We start from the raw sequence: 27,746 nt of genomic DNA on the forward strand, positions 1-27,746 counted from the left end.
CATATGATGTCACACTTCAGCCTCATGAATCAATGTATAACAAGACACTGGAGTACAAGGATGATAAAATCAGTTTGGTGAAAAAACTCAATCTTTCCAAAACCACCAACTCTTACATAGCATAATAATTTCACTGCTTCAGGGAAATTGTTAACCTCTGTATTTTTATGTATGCAATAGTTGGCAATAAATTTGACCCTCAAATTCTGGTACTTTCAATAAATTAGAAAAATGAGTGCTGTCATTATTTGCTGCAAGTCAGGAAAGCTAACAAAAGAGCTGTATTCAGATTTCTTGGAAATGACATTAAAACCATACATTGCTGAAAAAAAAATTCCTTGTGATGGTGGATTTGTGGGGCGGCCAAGCATATGATGCACGATGGCACATTAATCAATGCTGAAAGTGAGGTAATGTGTACTATGGAAATCATTCTGCCCAAATGTACTCCTCTTCCCAGCCCTGTGATGTATGCCTCTACCACCAAGTCAATAATATAATTAAAAGGCTACAAAGTGCTGCTGAATTGCTGCAACAACAACAATGAGAATTATTGCCAAGAGAAGACGCAGTTAACAAACTGATTCTGCACCACCAAATGTGTTTTTTCACCTCAGTGATTTTGTGTGCTTGGCTTGCATCAAAACTGACAGACGAAAGTCATTCATTTAAAAATTTGAGTGAGGTGTGCTTTCCAATGAAGTGTATTTCAGTAAAATGTTCTTGCTTTCATAAAATGTGCATTGTGTGAACAATATTTATGTTTTAAATGTTTCTTTGATAATTATAAAAATGTGATGTAACTTCTAATAATAAATAAAAGCAGATAATTAATGGCTAGAATTTTGGTAGTTTTACTTTCATTGAAAACTTCACCCAATTATGTATTTTAACTGTTCAAATGCATTAATTAATCATAACTATACTGATGTGTTAATTTTATGTATATTAATTGAACAGTTTAAATATATTTAAAATTTTATAATTAATAGTTTAACATTGCAAGGAGTAAATAAAATTTTAAAAAACACAGCAGCGGTGAGAATTGAGCCTGAGTTGGTGCATTGCATCAGTGTACTTGGTCATTGCGCCCTGCACCTGACTAGACCATTGTTGCTAAAAAAATTCCTCACACTCTACTCAAAAATCTTTATAATTTCATACAGCCCACTCAAGTGAGATATTCTAGGAAGTTAAGGTGGGCTTCTACTAAGACAGTTAAAACCAAATCAGTGAGACCCCTCCTGCACCCTTCCCTTGTCAGTGAATCCATTAACACCTGGTGGAGGATATACAATAAACATCTTATTTTACTATGACCTCAAAATCTCTCTTATTCTGGTTTGGCAAAATAAACAAAACTGTTTAATTTATGTACAGCATAAATGTGAACATGGTAGATCTTGGCTGTTGTTGACTGTATATTTCCATTCATTTATTAACAGTGTGTTCCATAGATGTCATCAGTGAGATAGGAAGGATGATTCAAGGTACACACTAACAAAAAGACAAGGAAATCATAGGAATTCAACCCCTCAATATGGGAACCCAAGTACATACTCAATGGTTGTGAGCATCTGCACTGGTTACTTACGTGATCACTTACTCACTTAATTTTACCATACATCACATTTACGATAAAGATCATGCTGTGGAATGTGTCAAAGCAACAATATGTACTAGCACCTGACCCTGGCTTCACATGGGCAACACTACCTACCTATGAGGTGTGATAAAAAAATATGGTGAATGATTTTATTAGCAACAAAGTAATAAGCTGACATGGCATTTGATTTAATCTCCTTCAAATTACTGTTCTGGCTAGCAATTCACTTATCCCATTGTTGAGTCCATGACTGGAAGTATTTGTGGAAGGCTTCTTTTGGAAGGGCGTTCAGCTAATCCATTGTGATCCTCTCAATGATAGGAATGGTGTCAAGCAATATTTTAATTTTTGAGAAGAGCCAGAAGTCGCAGGGTGGTAAATCTGGTGAGTAAGGCAGATGTGGACAGGCAGGAACACTTTTTCCAGCCAAAAACTTGCGATTCAAAAGCGAGGTGTGGCACGCCACATTGTCGTGATGAAGAAGGAAGCCATTTGCCCTTTTTTCTGGTCTCTTTCCTCATACATTGTTTTGCAGACATTGCAGTACAACCTTGTAAAATTTGACATTTACACTTGTTCCCTTTGGAACAAAATCTGATTGTTCTATTCCCTCACTATTGGGGAAAAAAAATGAGCACGACTTTCCTTTCAGGGTCACACTCAGGAGACCCAAGTTTCATCTCTAGTTACAATTTTGGGCATCAAATCCAGTCCAAATGATTGCACTCCTTCAACTCCACACGAATTGACATATGATTTTTCTTCTGCTCATCCCTCAAAAGTCTGGGAACTAAATTTGTACTCCCGTTTCTCATTTGAAAATTATCAGTTAAAATGCTTTTCACAACCGCATGTGGGTTGCTAACTTCTTCATTAAGCTCTTGAATAGTTATTCACTGTTTAAAAAAACAATTTTTGCCACATTTCCTTATGTTTTTGAAGTTAATTGACGTCCCAAACATCGTTCATCTTCTACCAACTCATTTCTGCTTTTAAATCACGGGTATCAATTGTAAACAGCTTTCCTGCTTTTAAATCACAGTCTTAAAAGTTACAAAAGTACATCATATGGTTGTAGCATCAGCAGTTGCTGCTAAAAAGATCATTCACCATAATTTTTGATGACACCTTGTACGTCCAGATGACTTGTCTGGCATAGCAGTTATAAATTACTTAGACAAACCTTCCCTGTGATTCAGTCTATCTGTAAACGGGAACCTTAGCAAAATCCCTATAGCAGTTCCTGAGGTTAGCCTTCACATACAGACAAAAAACACAGTGGGAGACTTTGCTACTTACAGGTTTTTTTCTGCAAAAATAACTAATTATTCCTATTCTAGAACTGCTCTTTGGTATAGAAAGAGCTGTTAAGGAGAAACATCTTTAATCTACATTTGAAACCACTTCTGCTCTGTGTGCCACATTTTATTTCCATGGGTAGATAGCTGCATGTTTCAACCATTCCGTGTCAAACTTAATTGTGCTGTTGTTATTTTGAATATCTCTGTTGCTCTCAAACTCAAGTAGATTGTTGATAATGATATTCATAAATGAATTAATGTACTGTAAGACTGTGATTAAAATTTGTATCTATTTGTAGAGAGTCTTGCAAGATGTAAATATGCGAACACACATAATTCTGACTGCTTTCTTTTGTGCAGGGCATATGTTTTGCCTAAGTGAAGAGAGTTGCACCTATAAGAGGTCAGTGAATGAAAATATGCAAAATAACTTAACTTGCTGATTTTTATATCTCCAAGAATGGCATTTATTCTTATTGCAAAAGTAGACAAACTTAAATGTTTTAGTAGGTCAAATGTACAGTTTTTCCACGTCCAGTTTCCATCAAAATGCATACCTAAAAGTTAGAATTTCCTACATTGTTTACTACTTCTTGCTGGTATACTAGAGTAATATAAGTTGGGATATTGTTGATGATACAAAACTGAATGAACTGTGTTTCTTCCAAGTTTGAAACTAGCCAATTAGTGAAAACCAGTCAGTAACTTTCACAAAATCACTACGTTCTATTTTCTCTGCCAATGCTTCTTCAGACTACATACTCAGCAGTTGCAGTCTGGCAAGTAGAACTTTTTTGCACTGCCAGCTGTTGACGACAGATGACACTAACTCATCAGCTAAATATAGGGACATCTGGGCTGACACACTATCAGTGCACAATATGTGATGATCATCATCACATATTGTTACATTGATAGTTAGACGGTCAAACATATCCTGTCTGTTTTCTATACATTACTATACGGGGTACCTGACACCTATCAGTTGATCAAAACTGGTAGTGTATAAAGCTTTATTTCATTGGCAGTTCTTAAATATGGGCTCTTCAAATATTTAACACCTTTAAGCCATCCCCATGTAAAATATATTACTCCCAAATGTCTGAGAGTGAACCTCAGTATCACACACAGGTCCGTGGCTGGCCAGCAGTTGCCACCCGCATCTCGGAGCTCGCGGGTATCCCGGCAGGCCGCGGGAGGGCGACACGGCGGAGGGCGCGGGAGTCGCCAGATGAGACACGTGCCGCAGCACTGCTGGTGCTACGGCACCTCCCACCTGCGCCCACTAGTCGTCACGCCCGCGCTGCTACCATCACGCTGCTCGATGTCGCGCGCGTGGACCATTTTGCCACGGGACGGGCCGCGCTTGCGGCTGCCACGGCGACTTATGCGGGGTTGGTGGCTGCTGCAGTGCAGGTGAGAGTGCTGTAAAAATTATCTTGACCGACCTCAAATACATTTTCAGTGTTCTGCACCCTAATGAGTAATCCGTTATATTTCAAATATGTAGAATGTAAATTCCATCTCTTCCAACAATATTTGGTCGATGTACATTCTGGGAATCTGCGGAATGAACCTAGAGATGCAGAGTCCACCTCCTCTTGGTTCATTCTGTTGGTGACTGGAAGATAGTGCCGAAATTTCAGGCATCATCGTGTTGTATAACTCCCTGCCACTCTGCCACTGGCAGCGTCTGTGTGCAACACAATCCCCTCCACATTCCCCATTATTCGCAGCGGCTCTTTGGCACAACCTTCTTCTCCCTTCCAGATGCTTGCCCATCAGCCTTCCCACCTGTCTCCTGTCCTTATGTCCTCCATTTTCTTCAAGCGGTTTTTAATTTTATTTCTGAAATCTCCTCTTGTAGGGATTCCTCATGTCTTATCATCCTTATACTTTCATTTCTCATCTTACAAAATTTTTTTACACCAGTCTTCCTTTCAAAAATTTCATCTCACTTGCTCAGTCCTTACCTTTTTTCCCTGTCCTTTGTGCCCTAGGTTTAAACAGTGTATGACAGAATGGTATAGAGTACACTTACTAGATCACCTTCGTACTTTCTCCTTCATCATTCCTCTCTCACTTATTATAACGATATAAATGAACCTTTCTTGTTCACTTATCTCTTTGTCATTTCTTCCATTTTCCTGTGTTATAGTCTCCAGGGAATTGTATTCAGGTGCTCCCCAACCAGTGTCATGTTTACTGTATGTGTATTGTGTTCAAATATTGTGACCACCGGCTCATACTCCTTTTTACTGAATCTTAGACCACATTATTGCACAACTTATTCCAATACCTCTATTTCCTTCTGGACTTCCTCCTCATTTTCATCCACATTATCAAGTCATCAGCAAACATTTCTAATCTGCATTCTATCTCTCTTATCACTTGTGTCATTATATCATCCATCACTATTATGAAAAATAATGTAGATAGTGTGGTGTCATCCAAAGAGCGAGTGGCCATAGCAAGGTCAGTACGTCGCAAAGCAACCACAAGAAACGATGGTCGTTGCAATGTGCACAGACGAATGGGCGACACAAGTGTTGACTTTTGCCACTTCAGTGTACATTCCAATATTGTTAAATTGTGTGTTCCCTTACAGGTGCCATCAAATGTAACAAGAGGATTATGCTCGTTGCTGATGAAGTACTCCATTGGTAGTCAGCGACTAGAGAACAGGAGGACTGCTGCGTACCTGCTGTACAAATACCGTGGTCTGCTCATCTTCCCAGAACAGAATCGTAGGCTTCCGTGTAAGTCCAGTTTGAGTAATATGGTAGCTACAATAACTTCTGTCATGTCATCCTTTCTTGACCCTCATGCCTTTTGTACTTAAGCCTCATGCTCAACAGATGGTCATAAAGTTTGTTTTGCCACAGCAACACTGTAGGGCAATCTGATTTCCCGTTAGTGTTTACCGCTAGAATTTTGCTGCACTGTTTGTCGACAAAACATTCTAAGTTAAAAAATTTGGGACTGTGGATGCTCTCAAGAAGATGGTACTTTGAGTAGTGTCTTGTTTCCTGTTTATACAGTACACAAACTGCAGTGAAGCTCACAATGAGCAGGTTGTTGTGTTTAGGAAAATGTCCTAAATGTTGTTATTAGTGTGGGTGTGTCTAGTTTATATATTAATTAATTCATTCATTCATCCATCATGTTCTATAGATCTCATCAAGAACAATAACCCTCGGGGATGGGGAATGAATCGAGGTGCACATTGACTAAAGAATTTAGGGGAGGAGGAGTTACACAGAGGGAGGAAAGAGGAGATAGACAGTGAGAGGGGGGAGATGGACTGAGAGTGGGAGAGGAGGGAGATAGAAGGAACAGGTGGAGATGGAGGGGAGAGGAGGAGGAGGATAGAGGAGGAAGGCACAGATGGACACAGAGTTTGGAGGAACATTGACAGAGAGGAGGAGATGGCCAGAGCATGTGGGGCCGGGGATGGTTGGAGGAGATGGACAGAGGTGATGAGCAGAGTGAGAGTGAGGGAGGAGAAAGACTAATAGAACTGTGGTAAATATGTGGCTGGGTATTCATTTAGTTAACCATAAACAATTGGTAAAAAAAAAAAATGCTCAATGCTGTTCACACTCTTGTCATCAGAATTCAATCAAATAAATCAGTAAGAAATCTATTTATTTGAAGAAAGCTTTGCTTTCACAGTTTTACTATGCAGCTGATGTTTATCTGCTGTTAGTAGCATAATGTTTACTTGATTACAGTGAAAATTCATTTATACATCTGACAAAGCACTTAAGCTTAATAATGTGCCATAGTCCACTTCAAAATGTTCTTTTAAATGTGCCTCTCTGGCACTCAGTGCATCTTCTGTGTGCTGAGCAGCAAACTGTTCTATTTATATTGCTGTACTCTGTTCATAGTGTAATATGGCTGTAACATTTAGAGAAACACTCTTGTTGCACACAGGCACAATGTGGTAGGATCCTCAGCAGCTGTATCATTATATGTACTCACAGCGTGGTCTCTAACCACACAGTGGAGTACCGTCGATTCAATGTCACTGCATAATTGTACAGTAGACTGAAAGGGATATGGTGACTGTGTTATTGCATTGTACACTGATCAGCCAGAACATTGTATGACCACGTACCTACCCAAGAACCAGTATCTCCATCTTCGGCACAAGTGACAACGGTGATGTTTCTTGACATGGAAGCAATGATGAGGCCTTGGTAGGTCACTGAGAATAGTGACACCACATCTGCACATACAAGTCACTAAATTCCCGGGAAGGTGCAATGAGCTCTGATGCCACATTGTCACATCTGCGATGTGTTCGATGGCTCAGATCTGACAAGTTTGGTGGCCAGCACATCAACTGGAACTTGTCACTGTGTTCCTCTAACCACTTCATCACACTCCTGGCCTTTTGACATAGCACATTATCTTGCTGAAAAATGGCACTGCCTTAGGGAACCTTGATCATCATGAAGGGTTATATGTGATCTGCAACCAGTGTTCGATATTCCTTGGCCATCATGATGTCTTGCACAAACTCAGTGGGACGGGAGGAGATGGCCAGAGCAAGTGGGGCCAGGGATGGTTGGAGGATATGGACAGAGAGGCAGTGCATAATGGAGTCACTGCCAACTTGGCTCTGCTCCTGCGCCAAAGGCCAGTGTCTATGACCACGTGCCCACTTCAGTCGTAGTTGCCAATGTTGCGGTGGTAACATTTGCACATGCATGTATCATCGGCTGTGGAGGCCCATCATTAGGAGTGTTTAGTGCACTGTGTCTTTAGACACACTTGTACTCTGCCAACATTAAAGTCTGATGTTAGTTCTGCCATAGTTCACCACCTGTCCTGTTTTACCAGTCTGCCCAGCCTAGGACCTCCAACATCTGTAACGAGAGGTGACTGCTTTAAAGTTACTAGCTAGTTGTTAAAAATAATATTGGTGTTTTTATTTATTTTATTTTATTTTATTTTTACTCATCATAATCTGCCGCAGCCACGGTCCTGGATTCTTAGACAGCTACTGTAAAATTTAACTAGAAAGTGAAATGAATACTTAATCAAGTATAACGTTTTAAAAGAGTGTTTATTACGATCTCAAAGAAAATCAAAGCATCTTTATTAAAACTCAAATAAGTAGTAACATCTTTACAATAATGAAATCAATCTTACTCAACAAGCTACTTGCTTTCTGTCCAACTTCACACAAAGTACTGACTCCCCCATGCCAACATGCCTCCCACAATATATGTTTTAAACAATCCTAATTCTAGGTATTGTTACAAGATGTGCTTTTCAGCAAAATTGCAATTAAATCTTTCATCCTTAAACCGATGACATATTTCAATAATTACCTTGACTCTTATATATTAAACACGAGTGAATTCTAGCGTGTATATTAATTTAAGCGTGTATAAACACTTAAGTATCAAATGTTAACAATACACTTGTAATATTTACTAATTACAGAAGATTCATACCATATAAAATGTTCCTACCAATTAACGGACTTCTACACATTAGTGTAATTAAGATTCCATAATTATTTTCTTCGTAACTTTTCCATAAGTACATACAGGGTGTTTCAAAAATGACTGGTATATTTGAAACGGCAATACAAACTAAACGAGCAGCGATAGAAATACACCGTTTGTTGCAATATGCTTGGGACAACAGTACTTTAAAATTACAGTAGTTACAATTGTCAACAACAGATGGTGCTGCGGTCTGGGAAACTCTATAGTACGATATTTTCCACATATCCACCATGCATAGCAATAATATGGCGTAGTCTCTGAATGAAATTACCCGAAACCTTTGACAACGTGTCTGGCGGAACGGCTTCACATACAGATGAGATGTACTGCTTCAGCTGTTCAATTGTTTCTGGATTCTGGCGGTACACCTGGTCTTTCAAGTGTCCCCACAGAAAGAAGTCACAGGGGTTCATTTCTGGCGAATAGGGAGGCCAATCCACGCCGCCTACTGTATGTTTCGGATAGCCCAAAGCAATCACACGATCATCGAAATATTCATTCAGGAAATTAAAGACTTCGGCCGTGCGATGTGGCCGGGTGCGATCTTGCATAAACCACGAGGTGTTCGCAATGTCGTCTAAGGCAGTTTGTACCGCCACAAATTCACGAAGAATGTCCAGATAGCGTGATGCAGTAATCGTTTCGGATCTGAAAAATGGGCCAATGATTCCTTTGGAAGAAATGGCGGCCCAGACCAGTACTTTTTGAGGAGGCAGGGACGATGGGACTGCAACATGGGGCTTTTCGGTTCCCCATATGCGCCAGTTCTGTTTATTGACGAAGCCGTCCAGGTAAAAATAAGCTTCGTCAGTAAACCAAATGCTGCCCACATGCATATCGCCGTTATCAATCCTGTGCACTATATCGTTAGTGAATGTCTCTCGTGCAGCAATGGTAGCGGCGCTGAGGGGTTGCCGCGTTTGAATTTTGTATGGATAGAGGTGTAAACTCTGGCGCATGAGACGATACGTGGACGTTGGCGTCATTTGGACCGCAGCTGCAACATGGCGAACGGAAACCCGAGGCCGCTGTTGGATCACTAGCTGCGCGTTGCCCTCTGTGGTTGCCGTACGCGGTCGCCCTACCTTTCCAGCACGTTCATCCGTCACGTTGCCAGTCCGTTGAAATTTTTCAAACAGATCCTTTATTGTATCTCTTTTTGGTCCTTGGTTACATTAAACCTCCATTGAAAACTTCGTCTTGTTGCAACAACACTGTGTTCTAGGCGGTGGAATTCCAACACCAGAAAAATCCTCTGTTCTAAGGAATAAACCATGTTGTCCACAGCACACTTGCACGTTGTGAACAGCACACGCTTACAGCAGAAAGACGACGTACAGAATGGCGCACCCACAGACTGCGTTGTCTTCTATATCTTTCATATCACTTGCAGCGCCATCTGTTGTTGAAAATTGTAACTACTGTAATTTCGAAAGTTTGTCCGCCTGAAAATGTACTGTTGTCCCAAGCATATTGCAACAAACGGTGTATTTCTATCGCTGCTCGTTTAGTTTTTATTGCCGTTTCAAATATACCGGTCATTTTTGAAACACCCTGTATTTGCATACGCCCCTACGTTAGAAACTACTGTTTATGGTTAAAATTTACGTGTTTAAATAGGTTTCAATTAGACTGTTACGTCTCACTGCCCAACCACATGACGTCTGAACGTGTTTCACTTCGGTTTCGCCATGTTTTAAAGACACTTGCCACAGCACTCCTCGAACACCGGACAAGTCATGCAGTTCACGAAATGCTTGTGCAGAGCCTCCAAGCCATCACGATCTGTCCTCTGTCAAACTCAGACAGATGACGCGTCTTCCCCAATCTGCTCACAGACAGCAGACTCACTGACACTACACGCACTGTGTGTGTCTTACTAACAGTCATTCCTTGCCAGGTGACACTGTTATCACCAGGACTGGTTTGTATCAGTAGTTGGTTGGTAGTCTTAATGTTCTGGCTGATCAGTGTATATGTGACTATCACACACTGTGTCTACATCAGCTCTTCAGTCCACAGCTCGTGGTCTAGTGGCTAGCATTGCTGCCTCTGGATCACAGGGTCCCGGGTTCGGCTCCCGGCCAGGTTGGGGATTTTTCTCTGCCCGGGGACTGTATGTTTTTGTTGTCCTCATCATTTCATCATCATCATCATTCATGGCAGTGGCTAGATTGGACTGATGACAACACAGTTGAGCGCCCTACAAACCAAACATCATCGTCGTCGACTCTTCAGTACACACCCACCACAGTACCTCTCATCAGAGGTCGAGTGCCTGCCACTTCATCATTATTGCAACAAAGTGTCTCACTGTGTGGCCATTCGTAAAACAAAAATGTCCACAAACTCCTTATCTGTTGTTGCCAGCCACCTCTGGAATGAGCTAGTGAGCACTCTGCACACAGTTCAATGTCAAATGCTCTCAGTTATGCTTCTTTCTCTTTTATTTATCAGTAAGTCATGCCATGCCACTTTCTTTTCACGTATCTTCATTACTTTTCTTGTGTCCATTGCTGCAAGCACTCATAGTTCCATTGTACCTTCCTGTAACTGTCTGTATTGTTTTACTTCGTATGAACTAATGTAAACTGCATTTCCATACTATTTATGCCATAGCAATTTCTATGTATTTATATGCAACTTACAACATTAATGTAATGCAGAACATTTAGACTACCTGGATAGATGTAAGAGTGAGTCTGATGACCCTGATCTCAGCAGATTAAATAAATCAATAAATAAGAAATATAGGGATTATATACAGATTGTAAAAGAATTTTACTATTTGACGTAGATATAGTATATGCATTACACATCTAAATGAAGGAAAGAGAGACAAGATAAAGTGCTATTTCTGTCAGCAATGTCCAACACACTCTTATTTTATCAAGTCAAAAATTACTTTTCCCTTTAGTAACATATCTTAAAAGATATTACATTACAAAAACTACTGCAGTGGTTTCAGCGTTAACTTTTAACAGAAAAGAAGTTCATTTACTACTTATTTTTAATATGTTATTTCATGACTTTTCAATACTCAATAATAATGCTAATACTAATGATAATTATTATAATTATAGTAATAACTGCCAGGGCATTGTGAAAAGAAAGAGATACAAAAATATTGAAATAATATTGTTTATGTCCAAATAATTTTTTATACATTTCATATTAATAACATGTAAATGTCACATGAATAACATCAGCATTATAAATATAGATGTAAAAAATGTTATTGTATGAGAAGCTTTATTGAATTGTGTTGTTTACAAATGTGATGCGTCACGTTCTTCAGTAGAGAATGAGAGAGTATCATCGACCAGTCTCATGATAAGTGGTATGTGGGTAGGCAGTGTTATTCCACTTCACTACACCTCTGGTTTCTATTCACACAGCATCAGCAACGTGCAGCGTGTGGACGGCCACGATGCAGCTCGTGGACGACGACGACGCAGATGTGCGGCAGCAGGTGTCGGCCCTGGTGCCTGGGCGACGCATGCCTGTGGTGGCGCACTGGGCACGCGAGGCACTGATGGCGTGGATCGCGCAGAGTGGAATCCTGGAACCGCACCACCTGGGTGCATTGCTCTGTGCCTGGGCACTCGGCTCCTCCACCGAGATCGTCCGTGATGTCCCCGATGAGGTGAGCCCTGCAGCACGGAGGTCGAGACTGTGTGCCGAGCCAGGACTTCCACGTCAAACCTTAGTTTTCTCGTGCACTATCTTTACCGAATCTGGAGCTGGGTACATCCTGGTTGGCAACATCTGAAATTGAGAGTTATTGGACCAATTGAATTTACTGGAAAAGTCACGTAACTATCAGGATAGTCTGGAAGGCTCCGAGGAATTATTAGAGTCTCTAGGGAGGTTCTGCTTAAAAAAGAATTGGTTGTGGAGTGGCGTACTGACAGGTTGGGAAGAGTGCAACATTTTTGGCTTGATCATTTCTGTCTCTGGTGTCCTTGTGAGGTGCCGGGTCTAGCTGTGTATTTAAAACTAAATTCTTCTAGAATCTTCATATTGAAATGATGCTCTAACCCCCCTTTTCTAACTCCGATTTTTGCTGTTGCACATGGATTAAGAAGAAACGTGAACTGACTGTAATCGACCCTGCAAGTGGAGGAGAAAAGAGTTTGGCACCTGCAATAATTTAATTGGATAGAAATTAATTAGATAAAGGAAAGTTTCATTAACATAGTGAGAAATGAAAGGGTTGCTCTAGCGATTAACAGAATGAAAGTTCTGTCCAAAATAACAATTTGATTTCTTGTGACTAAACTCAAAACAATAAACAAAACACATCAAATATTTACTATACATCAAATTGGATACTCAAATAAATGTTGTGAAGGTGAAGTTGTCCATAAATTAGATTGTGACATTTATGACTAAGTGATATGCGGAGCCAATTCCTTGCAACTCAAATCTTAAGAGAAACACCCAGCCAACCCAACATTAATTGCTGCTACAGTAGTGATAACTCAGACCATGAACACCCAAGAGACAGAACAAAGTTAGAAAAGACGAACAGGCGCGCTCTTCTGAGCTCTGATTATCACCTAGCAAAATTCCCTGATTTTCCGGTGCTGCAGACAAACATTACCAAGCTGTCTTCTTCACTGCAAGGACACGATCTGGCATACCAGAGACGATGGCTGGTTGCTTCGACGTCCCGTCGTGGTGATGATAATGTCGCGAGTATAGCCCGAAACAAATTCTCTTGGTCTGGTTGTTCCAGGCTAAAGACTTCCTAGCAACACAAATATACCTCTTAGGGAGACGAAGAAGACTTGCTACACAGTCACTGACAGTACAGTGAGTGATTTTAACAAGAAAAGTCACACAGTAACTCTGGTACAGTCAACTTTAGCCAAAGCTGCTCAAGACAGGCAACATAAGCCACTTGTACGCAGAACGCACAATTGCCAATTGTACTCTGCGAGCTACGTTGAAGTCGAAACTTCAGCAACTTTGTCAAACAGTTACAATCAAATCAAAGTCTATTAGACAGCCAACGGAAGGCAGGCTGTCCAGAGCAGCGAGCGCTCAGTCTTGTAACCTATTCCGACTGAAAGGCTCAATTCTGGCAGTGTTTTATTCCTCCCATATTTTTCTGTTCTACCATTACTTTTGTTTTCCAATTGTTCACTTTTAATTTCCATGGTTTAAGAATGTCTGATAGGACTTGCAACAATCTTTTCATTGCTTTTTTGGAGGTTGCAACTGTCATGTTATCAGCACATCTAATTCTATGTATTCTTTCACTATTGGCTTTTACTTCTTTTGTCTTATCTTTCATGATCCAAACAGCGTCAACAATGAACACATTAAATAAATTTGGGGGTAGGAGCCATTTTGACTCCTTTTCTCGGTCTCTTTCTCTATGTTATTGATGTTTATTTTTGTGCTTTGGTTCTGGTACAGTTGACTGATCATTCTTCCACACAAGTCCTATGCTTTCTGTAGCTCTGAAGAGTAGTTCCCAGTTCACATTGTCAAAAGTTTTCCCAAGTCAGTGACAGTAAGGCAAGTTGTTCTATTCATATCCCTCCTTCTCTCCAATAACGTGCACAAGGACCAAATTACTTCTCTTATTCCTCTGCATTCTCTAAATATAAATTGATCTTCTCCAGTATACTTATTAATGTTCCTTTTATCTTGATTTTAACTATATTAGTGGGTATTTTGGAGTCATTTGATATCATTAATAGTCTTCTATAATGGGTACAGTCATAGATGGGGAGTGTTTAAAATCCTCAGGAGAGAATGAGATTTCACTCTGCAGCCGAGTGTGCGCTGATATGAAACTAATCTCATTCTGGAAATATCCCCTAGGCTGTGGCTAAGCCATGTCTACGCAATATCCTTTCTTTCAGGAGTGCTAGTTCTGCAAGGTTCACAGGAGAGCTTCTGTAAAGTTTGGAAGGTAGGAGACGAGGTACTGGCAGAAGTAAAGCTGTGAGGACGGGGCGTGAGTCGTGCTTGGATAGCTCAGTTGGTAGAGCACTTGCCCGCGAAAGGCAAAGGTCCTGAGTTCGAGTCTCAGTCCAGCACACAGCTTTAATCTGCCTCAGAAGAGAATTGTGCAAAATTGAGACATTGATTACACAGGTAATCAACTTCTAACAGACGGAAAATCACTGGAATTATTGTGTCCAAATCCGAGACTCAGTGAAAATAGGGCCATGGGCCAAAAAGGTTGTAGTTGTTGTGGTTGCAAAGAGTGTTTCCTCATGAGGAAGTTGTACAGAATAATATCTATCAGAACTTGATGACAGTAACATGTTTGTCCGTACTCTCAATGACATTTTGTCATTGTTTAACCTGTAAAGTATGTAAAATTATTGTACAGAATAGTCTTAAACAACAGACTCTGTGGCCGAGGCCGCTAAGGCACGCTTGTGCGGTGGCACTCGACCCGGGGGTGAGCCAGTTCAAATACTGGTGGTGGAAAAAATGTTCACTGCTATTATTTGGCCAAAACAGGGGAGGAGAGGTGGTGGCTTAGATTTCCTGATCACCAGACGTTGCACCAATGTCCTGGTTTAAATACCAAAGCTCTCCACAGTGTCTCATGAAGTGAGTGCATGTGACACTGTTGATGGTGATCTGTCTGTCACATGGGGGTGTCAAGCTTGGTGGCCCTGTAGATGCTATTTGCAAGGAGTAGCCTTTGTTCCAGCACCGGGTTTCATCATTTTCCTTATCTCACCACCACCACACACACACAAATAAAATGCATACTTGCAGTATTACAAATAGTATATAATGAAACATGTTGTAAATAAACAGACAAATAACAATCTTAAACACAGAGTGGCATTACAATTTTCCAGGAAGGCATTTTCGAGCAGAGCGAATCGAACGAGTTCCGCGAGGGCGCGGCACTGTGCGAGCTGGCGTGCTCCCACCTACGTGTCGTAGCAGACTGCACTGGCCGTGAGCTGCTGCTGCGCAAGCAGGACCCCTGCATGCGGGGCTGGCTGGCGAAGTGGTGGTTCCTGCCCGAAGGTCAGTCGCTGGTTGAGCTCCGATTATCAGATTGTCGTGTACCCGTATCTATACTGAATCACTCGTCAATATCCTTCTCTGCATTCTCAGGCTCTTCATCTTCTGCTTGTGATGTCAGGACCTATGCCTGAATTGTTGTTGGCATAGGTTTGTTGCCAATTGTGATGAGAAGACCCCTGTCAGTGTACTGCCCACAGTAACTCACACTCTGCCATATTTTCCTAATTATATTTAATCCCTATCCTGTTTCTGCTGCTGTCAACATGGGTCTGTGCACAATACCAATATGCTCCGAAAAGCCATGCACAGACGGGCAATTTTTCAAGGGGGTCATATCTTGGGTTTTATTGATCACAGAGATAAGGGGTCAAGTGTTTTGGAGAGCCTTTGGGCTAGCGACCATTTATATACCTTTCAGAAGAATCGAGTATACTGTAACTCTCGTACAGTAAAGGGTCCAAATTCAGACGTTACACACTTTCTCCAGCCCAGGCAAACTGAGCAAATCGGTAGGTTCTTTTGCATTTGGCATGGCCTAAGGTTGAACTTCAAGCAGCTTATAAAGTCACCTTTTGCTCATGGGCAGTACCTGAGAAAATCTCAAAAAACTGTAATTTTCACGTACGAAGAGAGCCAGATGTGAGGATGCCCCCTTTTACAATCTTTATTCGTGGCAGATTGTCAAAATTTTTACTGTACGCTCTTAAGATGGTGTTCTCGGGGAAATTCAGTATCATTATCAGTTATTCAGAGCCATAGGTTCGGAGATACCATTTTGGAGAAAACCACAAAAGCTAATTTAGCCATTTCTGCACCATTAGCCACAGTTATCTAAATAAATAGCAATAGCAAATGGATCAACTTTTAACTCTGCATTCTTTAGACATTCATCTAGAAAAGCCATTTTCCCCGTTTTTGAAAATCTGTCTTCGATATAATGATACACCTGGTGAATCGTGCTTTTGGGTACCAAAAGCACCAGTTGTGGGGATTGCCATGCTTATAATTTCTGTTCATGAACATTTATCAGAATTTGAACCAAATCTGTGGTATCCTTTACCAAGATCCAGAGGTTCAAATTTACTGTGCTTATGGACACAAAGTAAGTGAATAATACCCAGTGTGAGATGTAAATCTAGTTTTAACTGATGTATTGAACACATGACAAGCATTCTAAGGTCATCACAAGAGTTCCGAGGTCACAAAACTTTCTTTCTATTTGCCGTTTTTTTGCCAATATAACTCAAATTTCGTATAGTATTTCTATCATTCCTACTCTTTTAAAGTATAAATCACAAGTTGGGCATTTTTGCTGAATTGTAATCAATGAGCAAAGTATCCAGAAAAAAAATATAGCAAATGATTTTGTATTAACTTTATATTGTGCATACTTATTTGTTGTTTATATGTCCCAAATTATATAAATCTATTAAAAACAAAGATTCCATGACTTACCAAGCGGGAAAGCGCCGGTAGATAGGCACAATAAAAAAACACACAAACACACACACAAAACCGGCGGTTGCTTCATCAGGAAAGAGGGAAGGAGAGGGAAAGACGAAAGAATGTGGGTTTTAAGGGAGAGGGTAAGGAGTCATTCCAATCCCGGGAGCGGAAAGACTTACCTTAGGGGGAAAAAAGGATAGGTATATATTCGCGCACACATATCCATCCATACATATACAGACACAAGCAGACATATTTAAAGGCAAAGAGTTTGGGCAGAGATGTCAGTCGAGGCGGAAGTGCAGAGGCAAAGATGATATTGAATGACAGGTGAGGTATGAGTGGCGGCAACTTGAAATTAGCAGAGATTGAGGCCTGGTGGATAACGAGAAGAGAGGATATATTGAAGGGCAAGTTCCCATCTCCGGAGTTCGGATAGGTTGGTGTTGGTGGGAAGTATCCAGATAACCCGGACGGTGTAACACTGTGCCAAGATTTGCTCGCTGTGCACCAAGGCATGTTTAGCCACAGGGTGATCCTCATTACCAACAAACACTGTCCTGAATCCCTGAACCATTATACCAACAACCTAATGACAGCTTTCGCATCCCGCAACTACTATCCCGACCTGGTACAGAAGCAAATAACCAGAGCCACTTCCTCATCCCCTCAGACCCAGAACTTCTCACAGAAGAACCCCAAAAGTGCCCCACTTGTGACAGGATACTTCCCGGGACTGGATCAGACTCTGAATGTGGCTCTCCAGCAGGGATACGACTTCCTAAAATCCTGCCCCGAAATGAGATCCATCCTTCATGAAATCCTCCCCACTCCACCAAGAGTGTCTTTCCGCCATGCACCTAACCTTCGTAACCTCTTGGTTCATCCCTATGAAATCCCCAAACCACCTTCCCTACCCTCTGGCTCCTACCCTTGTAACCGCCCCCCTGTAAAACCTGTCCCATGCACCCTCCCACCACCACCTACTCCAGTCCTGTAACCCGGAAGGTGTACACGATCAAAGGCAGAGCCATGTGTGAAAGCACCCACTTTACCAACTGACCTGCCTACACTGTGACACTTTCTATGTGGGAATGACCAGCAACAATCTGTCCATTCGCATGAATGGACACAGGCAGACAGTGTTTGTTGGTAATGAGAATCACCCTGTGGCTAAACATGCCTTGGTGCATGGCCAGCACATCTTGGCACAGCGTTACACTGTCCGGGTTATCTGGATACGTCCCACTAACACCAGCCTATCCGAACTCCGGAGATGGGAACTTTCCCTTCAATATATCCTCTCTTCCCGTTATCCACCAGGCCTCAATCTCCGCTAATTTCAAGTTGCCGCCACTCATACCTCACCTGTCATTCAACATCAGCTTTGCCTCTGCACTTCCGCCTCGACTGACATCTCTGCCCAAACTCTTTGCCTTTAAATATGTCTGCTTGTGTCTGTATATGTGTGGATGAATATGTATGTGTGTGAGTGTATACCTATTCTTTTTTCCACCTAAGGTAAGTCTTTTTCCGCTCCCGGGATTGGAATGACTCCTTACCCTCTCCCTTAAAACCCACATCCTTTCATCTTTTCCTCTCCTTCCCTCTTTCCTGATGAAGCAACCGCCGGTTGCGAAAGCTCGAAATTTTGTGTGTGTGTTTGTGTGTTTTTTTATTGTGCCTATCTACCGGCGCTTTCCCGCTTGGTAAGTCATGGAGTCTTTGTTTTTAATATATTATTCTCATGTGGAATGGTTCTTTCTATTTTATTTACATCATTAAATTATATAAATCTGTTGAAGTGTATAAATAAACTACCAAAACTTAATCGACATACGGAATCCGTTTTTTATAACCAGCATACTCTGCTGTAGCAGGGAAAATAAGAGAACCAGTGGAGAAATGCTCCTTCCAGAGCACAAAAAAGGCGAATATGTTCCTCTTTAAAAGCCTCTGACTGAAAATTGGGGAACCAGGTGCCTCAATCCTCATTCCGTCATACTCAGCAAAAATTATGTCATGCTAACATAATTGCACTTTTTTGTGCTGAAATAGAGTAGTTTTTTGTGCTGAAAGAGAGTAGCAGAGATATAGTGACGGTGGAAGAGGGAGGAGACTGATGATGGGGGAGGAGAAGGTGGGAGTGAAAGAGAGATGGATGAAGGTAACACAAGTGTGAGCCAAAGAGCGAGGATATAGTTATGATCAGTGAGAGACAGTGGCAGTAAAAGTGGAAGGGAGAAGAGTAGAGATAGAAGCTGTGGGAGCAAAAGAGAGAGGAGACAGTGGAAATGAAAAATAAAGATGAATGGAGATTGCAGATAAGCTCGTGGGGGTTCTGGACCCTCCCAGACTGGCAAACTTAAACTAGATATGGGGGAGTACCAAAGTTTTTAACGCGTTGATATGGGGGGGGGGGGGGGGGGGAGTTGGACCTCAGTGAATTTTTGAGCTGCTGGGGGTTTAGTGGAGACAATGACTATGAGGAAGAAACACTAAAGAAGACTGTGTAATTGAGAAAGGAGACAGTGGCAATGAGGTATAGTATAAAATAATCAATGGGAGAAAAAGGAAGCAGTGCGAGAGAGAGACACATAGTAGCAGTGAGAGGGAGATGATGAGTATGAAGGATTTACTACAAGAGAGTCAGTCTGGAAAAAAGTATTTAGAATGTTCGTTGTTAAAAGAGCAAGAATATGTTCACATTACAAATTTTTTTGTGCCTAAGGCCTTTACAGAGGAACATATTGGCCTTTTTGTGCTCCAACAAGTGCATTTTTTAATAAGCTACCCTATAATTGTCTGATCGCAAACCATTATCATCTTTCCATTTCTCTTCACTAATCCCCACTGTATCTGTATTGAGCCTTTCTATTTCTCCTTCCAGCTTTTCTGGATTCCGCACCACTTTCAAACTTCTGACAGTCCATGCTTCAACTCATAGGATGTGTTACCCTTCATATGTAAAAGACATCTTGCTGTACACCATGAGTTACTTGTAAAAAATATTTACTTACCAGACCAGTATTTGGGCTTATAGTCCATCATCAATAGCATATATTTTGTGTGTCTGTGTTAAATAATGTGTGTGTCAAGAATGAAATCTATATGCTCTTAAAATTCATGTGGATCTCTGTGGTATACAGGTTGTCCTGTGTATGTGTTCTAGTTGATGGTCAGTTCCATGTTTTCATCATGTAACAGTAGTATGGCTGTTTAGCATTTGGCAGAAATAACATGTACACATGATGATGTGTGTTCCACAGAGATCCACCTCAGTTTTAACACCATAAATATTTCGTATATCAACGACATGTCAGTTGATACGGATGTACAAAATATATACCACTGATGATGGACTATATGCCTGAATACTAGTCTAGAAATAAAATATTTTATATGCAGCTCATGGCGTACAGCAAGGTCATTTAACAAATATCTATATGCTGCGGAGCACCAAACATACAAGACAAATGTCTTGTTGATACACATTTTATGTCTTTAATGTGGTGGTTTCAAGTGCCTCCTGCATCTTCTTGCTGTTGATCACTGCTGATTCTTACATCTTTTACGGGCAGTTTCCCACTGCCGTGACCAAAGATTAACAAAAACTCTGTCTGCACTTCCATCCTCTTTTGACAAAGCTGTTGGCAGAAGGAGTATGAGTCCTTATACTGGAGGTCTAGGGCTACCATTGATTGTGGCTTTTATTCAAAATTTGAACAGCGGCTAGGATCAGACGTGGGGTTCAGAACGTCTAAAGTACCAGCAGAGACGCTATCCCCAGACCACAGTTATAGGAGACTGAAGACCACACTAAGCAGTGTCCCATGGTTGTAAGCAGTTGCAGTTAAGCATAGATGAAGAGGCTTGCATGGGACAGACTAGCATAGAGCGCTGCATCAAACTTTCAGACTGAAGACCGCAACAGCAACAACAACAACAACAACAACAACAACAACATAACCCTTATAACCCTCTTGCTCTCATTGTTGCCAAAGATTTAAGTTATACAGAAATGCACTGTAGTTGCAGTTTACTAAAGAAAATGTATGAATATCTTTACAATATACATACATCAACAATTTTTTGCATCACCCCTTTATTTCGAAGTTCATCACACAGAAAACAAAATTTGACTTCAAGGCATTCTTGGCTCTCATTCCATGTCGGCATACCATCAGTGGGATCATCAAGCCAGGCCTGGTCGAAATTGTCTTACTCTTGAATGGCAGTTCTGCATAAGCCACACAAAGTACTGGGTGTTGTCATCATCAAAAAACAACTCATTGTACTCAATCCACACATGTTCGATTGGGTATATGTCCAGAGAACAGGAAGGCCACGCCAGTCTGGCTATCTTAGCATGCCGAAGAAACATGTTCACGGTAACAGCAAGAGTAGCACACAAGCTATCTTGTGTTAGGCTACCATTGTCACAAAACATTGGTGAATTGGTCCCACCAGGGGGATCTAGTCACCAATTGATACTTTACTTTCACCTGAAATGTTGCAGTCCGTTTGAGTGTGGCGTTCTACCCATAAGTAATACACATGGTGGCTGTATGTATGTTTACAGACAGCATCAGGGGATGAGCTTCCTTTCAGTAAGGGAACATTCACAATGGCAACACACCTGCTCAACATATTACGGTGATGCAAAACTTTTGTTCATGTATGTATTTAAAATTGTTCAAGAGCAGGAAATGTGCATTATCTAGACATAGCTTTATGTTCTGTTCAATTATTGACTGTAATCCTTTCACTAACTGCAGAAAATTCTTAAGTTTAAATTTACTTTGTGTCCATGATGTAGGTGAAGATGGGATTTCACCTCCAAATCAAACCCAACATTCACAGTTTTTGTGTTTGTTCACTTTTCCAGTATATACTTCCAGGGTAATTGTAGTTGTGTAGACATTAGCCTGATAATGTTCAAAACTCAACTAACAAATAATTTATAGCCATAGAGGATGTCTGTATCACTAGGAAATTTAATGTTAGAATAGAAACAGTCACCAGACAACAGGCTGACATGCATACCACTGAAATAAGCAAGAGTGATATCACTAGCATTAAGCATATTTCTTGTCACAGATTTACTGTTACACTGTCCAGTAGTGATTGAGAACACACTACCTTTTTTCTTCTTCTTCTTTTGATTGTCTATGTAACGTTGGCGATTTCTTTCCGCAGGCATTTTCAGCACACTTTACGAGTTTTTGGGCCTCGTGATCAAGCCGCCACCAGCTCCATTTGAGAATGAGGAGGTCCAGCCTCCTACTGTGTGCGACCATTTTGTGGCTCCTCCGGGCACCGCTAAAGTGTACCTCACCAAGTACCGAGCCCGCTGCGTGCGCGAAGTGCTTGCAGACCTCCTGGGGGAGACACCGCAGGTTTAGGGTGGTGGTGGCGGCATGGTGACTGTGAGAGAAATATTAGATAAAAATAAAGTGAACATATAACTGCAAATATGTCATTCTGTGTGAGTATGCATGTGCAAAGGTAAAGCAGAAAAGCTGTTTGAAAACTGAAATAATTAGCTGTCTTCATTTTTGGTACAGCAAGCTCTCTCTTTTTTTTGTGAAATCAAATGTTTCCAAATGGCTTCTAACAATATCTGTGTACTGTTTATTCTTTATGTGAAAAAAAATCGATACGAGGTACACAGATAATTATTTAACTCAATTTTTGTGACATGTAATGCTGAGTGAGGACATTATGCAGAACACTGATACAGTACTGTGTGCTTTACATCCTGTTTTTCACCCTCTTTTCATTCCGAAGTTTTTTCCCTGTTTGTCAAACTGCTGCAGAATGCTTGCTGAACCAACTACAAGTTTTTAAGTAGCTCAGTCAAAAACGGTTTCTTTGTCTTTGAGAAAATGTGAACTGTAGCTTTTTTCTTGTCAGAAATGTTTTAATATGTTACTTTTACTGTTTTCCTTGCCATGCTGTAATCATAAGAAAAGCACAAGTTGTCAGTCGGATTCAGCAGAATGTTTGCACAGCCCGACCACTCGCAGCGTTTTGTACGTAATTACATGTGATGTGCCACACCTCAAGTCTACTTCACATCATCATTGAGAAATGTGTGGTGCAACTTCTGATCCTCCAGAATGTGTGCAGGTGTTAAGTTGTTGCATGCTGTGTAGTTAATCGTGTAGTTGTTTGTCTTATAACATTTTACAAACGTTTTACGATGTAGTTTAATCATAGATGTACAACATTTGTTCCACCCACCACTGCCAAATGTAAATGAGGCCAAAACTTTTTTACAGATGTATTGTACGTATAATTTGTATTGTTTATTCTGAATGCTATGTGTAAACTTTGTTGCTCAAACATTTATTTATTTAAATGTGCTAAATCTGAAGAACTGCATCTGTGATTTAATGTATCATTTGTAATTTTATTGTATTTGATTTGCCATATTGTGTATATGTATCAAAGGAAAATTTAATCAAGAAAACAAATGAATTATAAGACAGTGTGTCTGGCTGGCAGTTACTTCCAGCAGTACTAAGTATAAACTGACAGCAGTGTCCTAGCTATCAGAACTAATAGTTCCTTCCCCTCAGGAAGCAGAGGGATAAGACGGGAAGATTATAAAGGAAGGGAAGCTCACGCAGACCCCAGGATGTAATTTTCATGTGGTTTCATCCTTTCATTGTTTGGCTGTCTGCTTCCATGGTTGAATGGACTTCTCTCTCATCTGGGATACCTTTTCCTTGTTTGCAGACAAATTTTTGTTATATGGTCACTGTTTTTTTTCTTTGTTTTGCAATCTTCTCCCATTTTGTAGCAGTCTTATTTTGCTTTTGAGTGATATTAACAGTCTGTTTAATGACTATCTCTCAGTTCAGTTCTTCTGTCCATTCATTTCCTGCATGTTCTTTCATTGCCCAATTTGCCTGTTTACAGGAACTGTATCTCATTTTGCAATTTGGTGATGTATTTTTTTGTCTTTGTTGATTTCTTTCACGTTCAGTGACGTTTTTGCTGTCGTTAGCATATCCCTCTCTCCATTTAGGGTCCTTTTTCCTTTATCAGGCAATGGTTTTCCTTTATGTGGCTGTTTTATTCTGTGCTGACTTTTTACAGTTTAATTATCTCCTTTCATTTTTAAGCAATCCATTTCTTTATTCATGTGTCTACTCCCTCTGGCACTCATTTTTTTCAGTGTAATGCTGTTGCTGTCACTTTGTAATGTAATACTTGCTGTGTCTGCTTTACGCTGCTTGTAATTGACACTGCAGTAGCTTAGTACCCTCACCGTACAGAGAATCTTTCATTCTTTAGTGGAGTGGGCATTATTACCACCTTTCCTCTGTGCCAGATCAGGACTCGAAATTGAACTTGGAAGTCCACCTTTAGGGGGCAGTGCTCTTACCGACTCATCTTGTCCAGGGATGAGTCACAGTCTGATGTCTTGATTCCCAAGTAGCACAATCGGCGAGAGTAGTGTTAACAGAAGGCCAGATGCCAGTTTCTAGTGCCAGAGAAGCAAACAGGTTTCACTTCCCGTAAAGTGTGTAGCTAGTAGTTTCGTTGTGTCATAGTTTCCAATTTGAGAACTACATTATTTTAGTCACAGTGTGCGCGTTGAACAGCTAAGAAATTGTAAGTCAATAAATACTTCGATTTTAAAGTGTAATCCAATTTGCAGAATTTGTAAGTAAATGTTGTCTGTGTCACTTAAAGTATGAATTCATTTTCAGACATTTTGGCACTTCTAGCATTTTGTGATAAGTAAAGTTACATTCTAAGCAGACTACAGAGGTTGACTTGAAAGAGCATAATAGATGTCTGAATGAGTTTTGCTTGTTTCTTGTATCATTTGATAAGAAAACTATCAATTGTCTAATTGTATACTGCCAATATATACTTTTGCCATTGTGTTTACTAGTTTATTTGTGTGTATCAAAAGTAATGTGTAAATGTTTCAGTTGAAATATTTTAAACCAGACTTCATCTGATTTTGAGAACTACTGTAACAAACACATGAGAGAGCACCTTGTGGTGTAGCCTCGATGTCGCTCACCAACCTCGTGACTGTAGCAAGGCACAGATGCGTCCAACGTACATTAGTACTCTGACGGGGTGCAATGGGCTCTCGTGTAATGTACATACAGAGATAAAAACTCGCATATCGTCAAGACAATCGAGTGACTGTAAACGGGATGTCACAACTGTTTCAGTCATTGTTAAATGACAAGGGACAGTGAAGAAAATGTTCTGTTTGAAGTGTATTTTAAACAAAACAACTTCTTAATTATTAATCCATGCTGATGTGAGCTTCATTCTTTTTTGTGTGTGTTCATTTGAAATTATTGAAGTGTGTAAGTTCACAACCTAAGAAGTATATTGAGGCTCTAAAAATGTAGCTACAGTTATAAAAAATTCAGTTAACAAGCTGACCTCAAAAGTGATGCTTGAAAATAAAAATAAATAAAGAGATCATTTAAAAACACAAACACAAGATGTAACAATATTAGAGGAGGAAAATTGCTACTCACCATATAACGGAGATGCTGAGTCGCGATCAGCACTACAAAAAGATTCACATAATTATAGCTTCCAGCCATTAAGGCCTTTGTCACCAATGGACACAAACGCACGCGCGCGCGCGCGCGCACACACACACACACACACACACACACACACACATACACACACACACACACACACACACAACTTGCACACACACATCTGCAGTCTCAGATAACTGAAACCACGCTGCTAGCAGCAGCACCAGTGCATGATGTGTGCCTATTGCTGACAAAGGCCAAAAACTATACTTGTGTGAATCTTTTTGTTGTGCCTATCGCGACTCAGCATCTCCATTATAAAGTGAGTAGCAACTCTCCTTCTCTAATATTGTTACATTTCATCCTGAATTTTCCATTGTTTGATTTTTGCCAAACACAAGATGTGTAGATAGAAAATAATAAAAATTAAAGAAACGGTAGTGAGAAGTGCAGCTGCCAAGAGAAAATGTGAGAAGACTAGGTGCAGACATTTTTAAAGGCTTATTCTGGAGGTTTTGTGATGTACACATAAGAAAGCAGGTGTGTGATGAGTTCTGTACAGAGAGAAAACAGCCCTCATACATGCTTGGGAAACTTTTACCGTCGATTCTTGATTTAATAATTGTTGTGTCTGCTTTGTGCCGAACGTAATGAACACTACAGTAGCTATGTATCGTACCTAACTAACAAGGAAATTGACACTAAAGGTTTTATGTGTGTCCTCCAAACACGTGCTACAGGTGCGACAGGATTGTACTGTCAGCTGGAGCATTCCATGGTACCCTGCACATTGTCTCCTTCACTTGCCTTGTTATATTAGTAAGATAATACAGACATTCACAGCAAGTGGGTACAGTAATCTGAGATACTGGAACATCGCCCGTACTCAGAAAACTGGAGCTCTTAATGTAGAGTGCAGTAGCAAATATTGTGTGTGGTGTGGTGTGTGTGTGTGGGAGAGAGAGAGAGAGAGAGAGAGAGAGAGAGAGAGAGAGAGAGAGAGAGAGAGAGAGAGAGCACTGTCACGATGTTATCTTAGGAATGATGTCCAATCAGAGGTCACTGGGCGACAGTTGTTTTTGAAGCATTTTGTAAAAGGAAGAATTGCTATATTTTTAATGTACTTGCATTTTTTACAGTATGTTATTATGTGGTTTTGATATTTAAGTAGTTCTTGAGATAGCTTTTTATTGGCAACTATTTTGTAAATAATGGTGGGACTGATTTGTCAGCCATGTTGCTTGTCATCTGTGTTTCATTCAGTAACTGCTGCTGTGATTTTATGTAAACCAGTTTTTAGTCATTCTTTCTAGATGAGATGAGTTATGACTGAGTCTAGTGCAATTTAATTTCTGATTTTATTTGTTATTTATGTCTTAATTTAAATTGATCAGCTATATTAATAGTCTGTTGTTTATTTATATTTTTGTATATTTGTACATTTTTCTTTTTTACTGGGTTTACTTAATCTTCATGAAATACTTCCATGTAAAAATGTCATGTTGTAACATATATGCTCAATATTTAGCCATTTACATGTATTACCATGAGGATTGATGTGTAGTTGTGTAAAATAATCATCTTACATTTGGCCTAGCAAATGTCATATTGAAAATGTGTACAGAACGCATTTGTAATTGAATGTTTCATATTATTATTGTATTATTTGTGTTAATTTACCAGTAGAAATATTGTTCCAATTTTCTTTCTTCTTTTCCTGTGATATACATCTTCAGCATTTCAGTGAGATCCTTTAATTCTGTGGATGCCTGTGTTGTTAAGACTTGATAAAAATTTGTTTTAGTTCATTGTGCATATCTGAGTTGTGAAAACTGTGCATATAGTTAATGTGTGTCATATATATCTTTAAGTGTTATATAATGTGTACTCCTTGTGTCTATACCTGTTTTCTTGTGCTTCATGTATCAGAATCATTAGTCTGCCATTAAGCTGTTCGACAAACAGCAAATCATTCATTGTATCGTGCAATTTGTATAAAAGATTTTGTAAATTACTCTGTGTGTTTTATATTTCATTTGCTGTATGTATTCCTAACAGTAGTAGGAATCTTACTCTTTTCTCAAGCAGTCTGCAACTGTCAGACGGTGAATTCTTTATTTAAACACTGTTTATTTTACTGTTACATATTAACTTTAGAATATATGTATAATCTATCCTGAAAACTTATTTGAGAATGGGTAATAATTTGGCAGTATTTACTGCAGCTGTCATCATTATCATACATTTTCAGCTGTTGGGGCAGGCTTCCTCTGCACACCCAATTTCCTCCATTCTTTAATTTCTGCTGTCCTCCTTT

At 40.2% G+C, this 27,746-nt stretch overlaps 1 protein-coding gene and 1 non-coding gene across 3 annotated transcripts in view; both read left to right on the forward strand.

Moving 5' to 3' along the window:
• Positions 1-27,443, forward strand: part of LOC126292220 (thyroid adenoma-associated protein homolog) — a 193,366-nt gene extending 165,923 nt beyond the window's left edge. For both annotated transcript variants that reach the window (XM_049986086.1, XM_049986087.1), the window contains exons 24-28: positions 4,039-4,323; positions 5,516-5,666; positions 11,834-12,081; positions 15,275-15,449; positions 22,095-27,443. In XM_049986086.1, the coding sequence (XP_049842043.1) occupies positions 4,039-4,323; positions 5,516-5,666; positions 11,834-12,081; positions 15,275-15,449; positions 22,095-22,300 (1,065 nt within the window). In that variant the 3' untranslated portion in view covers positions 22,301-27,443. The remainder of the gene's footprint in view (positions 1-4,038; positions 4,324-5,515; positions 5,667-11,833; positions 12,082-15,274; positions 15,450-22,094) is intronic.
• Trnas-cga (transfer RNA serine (anticodon CGA)) lies at positions 14,418-14,492 on the forward strand. Its single transcript has one exon. It is a non-coding gene; the product is annotated as a tRNA-Ser (tRNA).
• Positions 27,444-27,746: the final 303 nt, after the last annotated feature.

This window comes from Schistocerca gregaria, chromosome 9 (assembly GCF_023897955.1).
Source record: "Schistocerca gregaria isolate iqSchGreg1 chromosome 9, iqSchGreg1.2, whole genome shotgun sequence".
Classification (NCBI taxonomy): domain Eukaryota; kingdom Metazoa; phylum Arthropoda; class Insecta; order Orthoptera; family Acrididae; genus Schistocerca; species Schistocerca gregaria.